At 40.2% G+C, this 9,789-nt stretch overlaps 1 protein-coding gene across 3 annotated transcripts; it reads right to left on the bottom strand.

Moving 5' to 3' along the window:
* Nucleotides 1–498: 498 nt before the first annotated feature.
* On the bottom strand, nucleotides 499–6,900 carry LOC139534959 (non-POU domain-containing octamer-binding protein-like). 3 transcript variants are annotated; one of them, XM_071334525.1, is made up of 10 exons: nucleotides 6,747–6,900; nucleotides 5,941–6,067; nucleotides 5,655–5,848; nucleotides 2,640–2,941; nucleotides 2,434–2,529; nucleotides 2,080–2,276; nucleotides 1,664–1,851; nucleotides 1,381–1,402; nucleotides 1,170–1,270; nucleotides 499–998 (listed from the first exon to the last, which is right to left on the bottom strand). In XM_071334525.1, the coding sequence occupies exons 2-10, from the start codon at nucleotides 6,065–6,067 to the stop codon at nucleotides 894–896; spliced, it is 1,332 nt and encodes a 443-aa protein (XP_071190626.1). In that variant the 5' UTR covers nucleotides 6,747–6,900; the 3' UTR covers nucleotides 499–893. The 3 variants fall into 3 exon arrangements, with proteins under 3 accessions (XP_071190626.1, XP_071190637.1, XP_071190636.1); XM_071334536.1 differs by having other exon boundaries at nucleotides 499–995; XM_071334535.1 differs by having other exon boundaries at nucleotides 6,753–6,835.
* Between the last annotated feature and the right edge of the window lie 2,889 nt (nucleotides 6,901–9,789).

The following is a 9,789-nucleotide window of genomic DNA, read 5'->3' as shown; positions in this document are numbered from 1 at the left end:
ACATGGAATACATCATAGCTTGCTTTTGCCCCCATTTAACGGCAACTATAAAATAAAGATATTACTGACAGACCCAAAGAATGTCAAATCAATAGGGAATTACCCTTTTGTTTTGATCTGTAAATAAATGTCAAGCGCAGTTTGTCAATGTGGTGAGTTGTAGACTGGCAAAAAGTTGAACTGCTAGACAAACACTTGAGTTAAATGGCAAAAAGAGTAACACCCTATTTTACAGTACACCAACTTGTACATTAGACCATAGGAACAATGGTATGCTTCACTCAAATACCTTTATACTATATCATATAATTTTCTCTGATATGTATAGCAGTGCTTTAGTAAAAATCTAAATGCTTTAAAAGACCAAATCATACTTGTAACTACATTATTCTCTTATGCATGTCTTCTATACCGTCGCTAAACCAGCCTTTTGAAGGAAAGGATTACATTCTAACAGTTAACATGAACATTAAAACATGACAAAGTACCAAAAAAACCTACATGGAATTAAGATTTTATTTAAAGCTGTTCAGAAAGGCTTAGAGAGAGAATGAGCGTGACAAATGTACTATTGCTATATAAAAGTACATTGTTTTGAGGAGTGGTGTAGTGGTATAAAAATAGGTGGGTAAACTGATCGCCGGTCAGGGTGAAAAAAGCAACACTCCACACATTTGCAATGCATTTGCGTTTACCCTCCACTACACCACTGGTTTTGAGGAATAAAAAGAAAGTCTATACAGAAGCAGTATTCATCTGAAATACGTAAATGCCAAGTTGACACTTTAAAAAAAAATCCCCATACAATTTTTCACAGTACATAAAATGTAATAATCCATGTATGACTTAAAATATAGTACAGTTTGAAAAGTAAAAAAGTTGAATTGATCATTTTAGAATCTGCGACGCTTGTTGGCAAAGTCAGCAGGGCCTTGGCCAGGGCCTCTTGCGAAGCCAGGTTGGCCTCCTACGGGCATGGTGTCATTTCCTGCCCCCTGCTGGAGAAAACAGAAAATAAATAACATGAGTGACATTTACATGACACCATTAGAACACCAGAGGTGAAATGATCAAATACATTCTTGTTTATGTTCTCCTTGGCACAATAAATTAGTTAATCTTGGTATGTAAATATATTGTTTGTTATTCTAAGTGGTCTCTTATATTACCATTAAAGGGGGGTTCTCAGCAGGCATGTTGGCAGCTCCAGGGTTGGGCCCGCTGGGCTTTCCTTCAACACCACCCATTGTGTTTCTGTTCATTCCTTGACCTACACCAAACCAAGACAGACAGCACATCTGCAAACCAATGCAATATATACTAAATAACATGGTGCCCTTGATAGCTCAGTGAAGATCTGACCGCTAATGGAAAACGTACCTTGCATGTGCATCCGCATCTCCTGCTCCCACAAAAAAAAAGAGATAAAAAACACATGAAAGGTATTTCTTAAATCAGATACATTAAACAATATACAGCTTTCAGAATACCCAACCAAAATTGTTTTTTTAGCGAATACTTGTCCTTTTTCCGATTGCTGAATACCAGTAACCACAAACAAAACAATTGTAAAGATGCTTAGAAACATTTTAGGCAACTTTAATTTCTGTGTATTGAGGAATAAATCTGTGCATTTAAGCAGTGTCAAGAAGCAAAGACTCACATTTCCAGGGAAGTTCCCCTTGAAGCCCTCCTGCTGCCTCCTCATCCTCTCCTCAGTGTGCATCCTCATCTCCTCCTCCCTCCTGCGATGCTCCTCTTCCTGACGCAATTCCATCTGCTTCCTCTTCTGCATCTCCTGGTTATGGAGCTCCTCCATTCTCCTCAGCTCCTCCTGACGCCTCAGCAGGTCTATAATGAGATGAATACCCCATTTGTTAGTAACCCAGTCAAAAGACCTAAAACATATGAATCAATTGCTAACAGGACTACATTCAAGCGGTGTGGTATGCGATTGACCTCTGGGCTAAATATGGTGGTAGGACACTTTTCCCATAAGACACCACGTTGTGTTCATCAGTATCCTAAACTTTGTATTGATATGCGTCTCTAGAGTGGACCGAGACCATACATGCATACCTTGTCTCATCAGGACAACCTGGTGCTCATGTCTGGCTGCCTCCATCTCCTGTTCCAGCTTCTCCTGAGCCTCCTTTATGTTCCTGTCGACCTGCTCATACTGCTGCTTCTCCATCTCCAAAAGGGCCTTCCAGCGCATGGCATACTCATACTCAAATGTCCCTGGCTGAGCAAACCTTGGTGGATGCTCCCGCTCCCTGGCGGAGAGATTTTACATAAGAGAAACAGCTCAGTACGCAACATTTTCAAGTTATGGATTGTACCTCTTTTCAGCAGCAAAGTGTGAGATTGTTGTACGCACAGTTCTGACCAATGCATTCTGAGAAAGTATGCCAACTCTGTATGATTACTCACTTGTGAAAAACTTGGTTTTTGTTTACAATCCTCTCCGGCAGTCCCTCATCCTCATCAAACTGCTCCATTGGTTCGACTGTTACTGGCCTGGGGAATCTGAAAGCAGAAAACAATCAGCATGACGACTTCTGCCATTTTGAAAACCTCACAACAAATGCATTTGAAACGTCAACATGTTTTAATACATTTCCAGCATAACAACTTACGCAGTCAATAGAAAGGCTCCATCTGCACACCTATCCAGAGCCTTCCTTGCTGCAGGCTTGGCTGTGTATTCCACAATCCCCTTTCCTGTGGGTCTCCCTCTATCATCCACTATAACTATGGCTCTTTCAATCTGGCCAAAGAAGGAGAAAGCCTCTTCCAGGAGCTCATTGGAAATGAACTGTGGCAAATTCCTCACAGCTAGAGCAGCACCATGTGTCGCAAACCGCACACGCAACTGTCTGCCTCTGAATGAGGTTTCATCAAGTTCAGCTTTAGCAATCTCAGCCACTGTTTTTGTCTCCTGTTGGTAGAAAATTATAAAATTAGAACATTTCCAAATTGATCACATAAATAGAAAGGTTGGCTATTGAGCAACAAATCCAACACTTAGGGCAAAACAGACAGGGTTGGCTTAACTTCTTATGGCTGCAGGGGCAGTATTGAGTAGCTTGGATGAAAGGTGCATAGAGGTGCCCATAGTAAACTGCCTGCTCCTCAGTCCCAGTTGCTAATATATGCATATTATTATTCGTATTGGATAGAAAACACTCTGAAGTTTCTAAAACTGTTTGAATGATGTCTGAGTATAACAGAACTCATATGGCAGGCAAAAACCTGAGAAAAAATCCAAACAGGAAGTGGGAATTCTGAGGTTGGTAGATTTTCAACACAGCTCCAATTGAACAAACCATGGGATATCTATGAGTTTGCACTCCCTACGGCTTCCACTAGATGTCAACAGTCTGTAGAACCTTGTCTGATGCCTCTACTGTGAAGTGGGGCCGAAGGAGACAGGAAATAGTCAGGTCTACCATGACCTGACCATGCGTGTTCACATGAGAGGGAGCTCTGTTCCATCGCATATCTGAAGTTAATGTAATTCTCCGGTTGGAACGTTACTGAAGATTTATGTTAAAAACATTCTAAAGATTGATTCAACACATCGTTAGACATGTTTCTACTGACTGTCACGGAACTTTTTGACATTGTCTGCTTTTAGTGAACGCGCTTTCTGACTTTTGATTTGTTTACCAAACACACTAACAAAAATAGCTATTTTGACATAAATGATGGACATTAACGAACAAAACAAACATTTCTTGTGGAAGTGGGAGTCCTGGGAGTGCATTCCGACAAAGATCAGCAATGGTAAGTGAAGATTTATAATGCTTTTTATGAGTTTTGTTGACTGCACAATTTGGCGGGTAACTGTATGGCTTCCTTTTGTGGCTGAACGCTGTTCTCAGATTATTGAATATTGTGCTTTTGCCGTAAAGCTTTTGAAATCTGACACAGCGGTTGCATTAAGAACAAGTGTATCTTTAATTCTATGTAAAACATGTACCTTTCATCAAAGTCTATGATGAGTATTTATGTTATTTGACGTGGCTTTCTGCAATTTCTCCGGATATTTGAGGCATTTCTGAACATGGCGCCAATGTAAACTGAGATTTTTGGATATAAATATTAACTTTATCGAACAAAACATATGTATTGTTTAACATGAAGTCCTATGTGTGTCATCTGATGAAGATCAAAGGTTAGTGATTCTTTTTCTCTATTTCTGCATTTTGTGACTCCTGTCTTTGGCTGGAAAATTGGCTGTTTTTCTGTGATTTTGCGGTGACCTAACATAATCGTTTGTGGTGCTTTCGCTGTAAAGCCTATTTGAAATATGACACTTGTAGGATTAACAACAAGATTACCTTTAAAATGGTATAAGATACATGTATGTTTGAGGAATTTTAATTATGAGATTTCTGTTGATTGAATTTGGCGCCCTGCACTTTCACTGGCTGTTGTCATATCATCCCGTTAACGGGATTGCAGCCATAAGAATTAAGGCATCAGTATGCATTAGTTCGGCTGGCACCCAACCGAACTCAGCTTGCATACTGCCTTAAAATACCTTGGCTTGAAAAATAAGAAAAAAAGCAACAATAGCACCGTTTGTCTATTTTGAGATGACATAGCCAGCATACACTTCCTCAAAAGTCAGATATTTCATTTAACTAGGCAAGTCAGTTAAGAACGAATTCTTATTTACAATGACGGCCTACCCCGGACAAACCCTCCCCTAACCCAGACGACGCTGGGCCAATTGTACAGCCCGGGATCGAACCAGGGTCTGTAGTGACACTTCTAGCACAGATGCAGTGCCTTAGACCGCTGCATCTAAGATGAGATTTTAGTCACGCAATTTCACATCTAATATGTTTGCAGTATTTCTCAATTAAAAAATGTGCATGAAAATGAGTTGTCTCTGGTTGAATGACAAAGACTATTGAAGCATCTCTACCACTGACCAATCACCAACAAAGGGGTGTAGACTTCAGCTTGCCACCAGAAAAAAAAAAGTGTGCGCTCCCGAACAGCTGAAAAACCCCTCACCGAAGTCCAAAACGTCACAAAATGTTGTTATAAAATATGCACAAACTCTTCCTAACTGTTTCGGCTGGGAAGCACACGGACGGCCTTTAGACTATTGACAACATGTAAACTATTTTGTCTCCAAATGTTAATAGAAAACAAAAACATTTGCACAATGAGCGCTTGTCTCACATACATCATTAGTTAGAGTTGTTAGTTGGCTAGCGAATTTGAGCATGGACATGACAGTCAAAACATGCCATGGTATCAATAAGATATGTGCTGAAACGAAGCCAAGATTCCCCATTGTTGCTAGCTATCTGACCATTCAGATTCATAACGTACACCTTCCAGCCACCTTGTTGTGCAAATCATGTGTGAGGTCAGCCAGTCTGTTTTCCATATGATTTCGGATTGAGGAATATAACTTCCATCACTTGAATATGCTGCTGCGACAGAGTGGAAATTCCACCTGACCGGGGTGCGAACTTTCAACCCTTCTCAACGTAACAACTCACTCGAGGCACTGTCAATACTACTGACCTGGAAATGCCAAGGCAATTCTGAATCCGGGGCGACAGCATTTATAGATCTCAGTAAGGCAGTAGATATCCACTTGGTCATCCACTACACTAGCAACTTACCAGTCTAATGAATCCAAACCCCCTGTCCTTGTTGATGAAAATCTCAGCTGCCTTGCCATACTTGGAAAACAACTTCTCCACCTCCGCCTCTGTAACACCAGTTGGTAAATTTCCCACAAAGAGACGGCTACGCTGAGTGTAAGTCTTCTCTCCTGGTTTCCTGAAGTTCTGTAGATCTATCGTTATCCCAGCATCTACAGAGAAACAAAATATTATAATAATCTAATACAGGAGGATTTCATTTCCTTCCAATACAGGGCTCAGGAGGCAATGAATCCCATCTTACTTGGGCTCTCCTGCTCATCTGCATGCTGTCCATTGCTGTTATCGCCAGGTTTTTTCTGACTTTCCATCTGGTGTCTAGATGGGCCATGATTCTGCTGTTCACCACGGTGGCCCCAGTTTCCTTGCATCTAATAAAAAGGACAGTCATTAACACAGTCACTACATTAATTATAAAGAACATAATCGGGTTAGCTAGTTATGAAACAAAATAAAAAGATTCCAAAGCCAGATGAACGATATAACGTTAGTTAGCTACTGTAAGTGTTCAGTTAGTTATATAACGTTAACTGATCATTTCACAAAGTCTAAAATATTTTTGGTTAACAAGCAAATAGTAGATGGTAAAGAGTGGCGTTTTGAGAGATAACGTTACTATCGGCTAAGTAATGAAATGCGACATCGCTGGCTAGTTAGTTAATTGTCAAGATAGAGTAAAGCGACTACCTAACGCGTTAACGCTAACTAGCCGAATTTGAAAGCCACCTAATTAGCTAGCTAACTAGTTCAAGGCGTGGATTGGCAGCTAGCAAACAAACATCGATGTTGAAACAATCAGTTAACGAACTAAAACGTATTAGCACACGTTCGATAACTAACGATAGCTAGCAGTTAGCTACCTTATACATTTGGGAAGCTGGCTAGCAACAACTCTAGCAAGCTAAGCTAATCACCCCCACTCCTAGCTAACAATAGCTAGCTAGCACACTCGTTTTTTTTCTAGCAAATGAATCCAACATATTGCTAACTAATATAAAATACTTTTCAGATGAAAGCACAATTTTTGTATATCCAACCATTACTTCATACCTTTACCAAAATAAATGTTTGGGTCAATACGATTCCAACGCACGTAGCAGGGAAAATCGCTCTATACAAAGAACAGAGAATGGATTTCACAAACAACCTTGATAACGCATGAGAAAGTAGATTTGCTGACGGAGAGGAGGCGGATGTCGTGAAGACATGCAGTGATTGGAACAATTGTTGTCAATTATATAGAGAAGAACATATCTAACAATCTGATTGGTGCATATTCTATTTGAACATTCTTTGATTTTTGTCGGGAAATGACGTTTATAGTTTGTACGACGCTAAAGGGTAAGACAAATAGTAACTGTGTCTTTTTGGTGGCACCAATAACTCCGCCATGGTTTGTTGGACAAAGCCTGAGGGAAATGAATGGCGTTTTGTGATAAACGCCCAAAATAAGGAATGTGGTAATCACAGGCTTAGCAGATTTTATACGTTTTGTCCTATGAGATCATCTTCATCAGCTAAAGTCACTTTTTGTGAATTCTGACAAATTTATGTTATAGAAAAAGCACACAAAGGCTTCATAATTCCAGTGGTGACCTGTCATTCAGGGAAGGTTTTGAGGCCTACCTTTTAAAAAATATATATTTTTGATTGCCTGTCTGGTGGAATAATTGTAATCAAAAGGAGAGACTTTTAGATTTCTTCAAAACAATCAAACTTTATTATTTCATTACTGCACTAATGGAGCTGGTCGGTAATCACCGCTGGAGGTGATCACTGAGAACTCAACGAGCTGGTTTGAGCCACAGCATTTTATAGCGAAGTCCATCCTCCTTCTGTCTACATGACAAACAACAGATGTATGGAATGGGTCACAAGGTTAAGATGTGTATGAAAGATACTTATAATTCACAGTTATCATTGTGTAGAGACCAAGGTATGGCCCTGGAGTCATCTCTCCCTGGTATCTTATAGAACAGAAACATTAACTCATGCTCTGGAATGCAGTATCACCCAAAGACATCGTAAATTTTCCAGAGTCCCATCCTCAGTAGAACACACACAGATGAGCGTTCTAACAACCCCTTATTCAAAACGACCATTTGATGCAATTACAACATTATAACATCATCTTGCAATTTTGCTCTCACACCTGTTTTGCATGTTATTTTGGCTTTAATACATGCCACATATCAGTTTGCAAACAATGTGAAAAATGAAATAATTTAGTTAATAAAGCCGCATACAAACTTGATCTGCTATTCAGGGTGTGTGGTCCCAAGTCTGAGTTTAAGGTCTCTTTTCCAAGCTTAAAAGGATAAACATTCAACATTGGCCGTGCTGTCAATCCAGCATGACATCTGCCACGCTCAAAACAACTGGAAACTCGGGAACTGGGAAATCTGTGAGTTCAAGACAACTGGGAACTCTGAAAAAAACGAGCTCCGGCTGGGATAATACGTTTTGAACGGTCATCCAAGTCGGGAATTCTGGCCTCTTTCAAGAGCTCCGACCTGAAGATCACTGACATCATCATGATTCAACCTTGTTTTTTCCCAAGTTTCCAGTTGTCTTGAAAGCACCATAAATCAAGAGAATGCCAGACTTTGATGACAAAGTTTGACAAAATTTGCCCACGAAGGACCGCCGCACCACCTCCCTGTTCAAGTGAGCACAGCACAACAAGGCAAGTCTAAAAATGTCTTTATGCTGCTGCATAAATGATGTAATATGCCAGGGAGATATGTATACTGTAGCTAAGAAAGTAATATTAAGTGTATGTTGTGTAGTAAGCTGTTGTCCCTCACCCTAAAATTTGGTAAATTTTCCCCTCTTAATTTCGCCTACTGTTCTCACTTGGCGGTGCACATGTAGCCTATAGCCTGTTTAGAGAAATGTCACCATCAAATATTGTAAGAGCTTTCATTGTCTGCTTATATACCCCCTTTATTTTTCATATGGTTCTGACTTGGTGTACAGGGAGAATATGGTAATAACGGCCCATGTTCAATTCTGTCGCTGTACATTTCAAAAGTGCTGAACAAATAGTTACATTGACTACGTCCGTCCTAGCTCACTCATTATTGTCTTAATAAAAATAACAGATTGCCTCTTATCCACTCGTTGTCCCCTTATGCCATAGTTTGTACAGCTCAATTGTCAGTAGAAACCACATTTGTTTAAGCAAGTCAGCCATATCAGCTATGTATTTTTAAAAGGCATTAAATTAGGCTGAATGAACTGTTTTGCTGCCGAACAAGGCTCTGCTGGTAGCCAGGGCCCAGTTTCAGAAAGCGAGTTTAGTGACTCAGAGTTAGTTGACCCAGAGTTGAAGGAAACTCTGGGTTTTCGGTTTGACAAAGCCAGTTCAGCTTAACTCTGAGTCAGTTACTATCGCAACATACTCCGTGAAGCTAACCTGCTCGCTGGCAGGTTATCTTCAACTAACCCTGAGTTTCTCCTCCTCTTTAGCTAAAGCCTGCAGACTGAAGGTGTCAGACATGGCGTGTCCTTTTCTTGAAGAGCCAGTTGATATTGAAGCACAAATACTCAGCAGAAATCTCCGTTGGGAGAGGATAATCAGACCCCGCTTGGATGTTTTATCATTCCCTGATGATTATCTGTTTGAGGGTTTCCGTTTTTCTGCACAATCGATCAAATCAAAGTTTATTTGTCACGTGCGCCGAATACAACAGGTGTAGTAGACCTTACAGTGAAATGCTTACTTACAGGCTCTAACCAATAGTGCAAAAAAGGTATTAGGTGAACAATAGGTATGTAAAGAAATAAAAGAACAGTAAAAAGACAGGCTATATACAGTAGCGAGGCTACATACAGACACCGGTTAGTCAGGCTGATTGAGGTAGTATGTACATGTAGATATGGTTAAAGTGACTATGCATATATGATGAACAGAGAGTAGCAGTAGCGTAAAAGAGGGGGGTGGTGGGTGGGACACAATGCAAATAGATCATTCATCTTCACAATATTTTCAGCCCTTATATCGTTCATGTGACACATCGTGGACATGCTCTCAGTTCGGGAAACAAATTCTTTGTGTTGCACTTTGTTTTTTTGCCAATATATGCTATAT

This window comes from Salvelinus alpinus, chromosome 1, assembly GCF_045679555.1.
Source record: "Salvelinus alpinus chromosome 1, SLU_Salpinus.1, whole genome shotgun sequence".
In the NCBI taxonomy this organism is placed as follows: Eukaryota; Metazoa; Chordata; class Actinopteri; order Salmoniformes; family Salmonidae; genus Salvelinus; species Salvelinus alpinus.
This window is presented reverse-complemented; position numbering and strand designations above follow the sequence as displayed.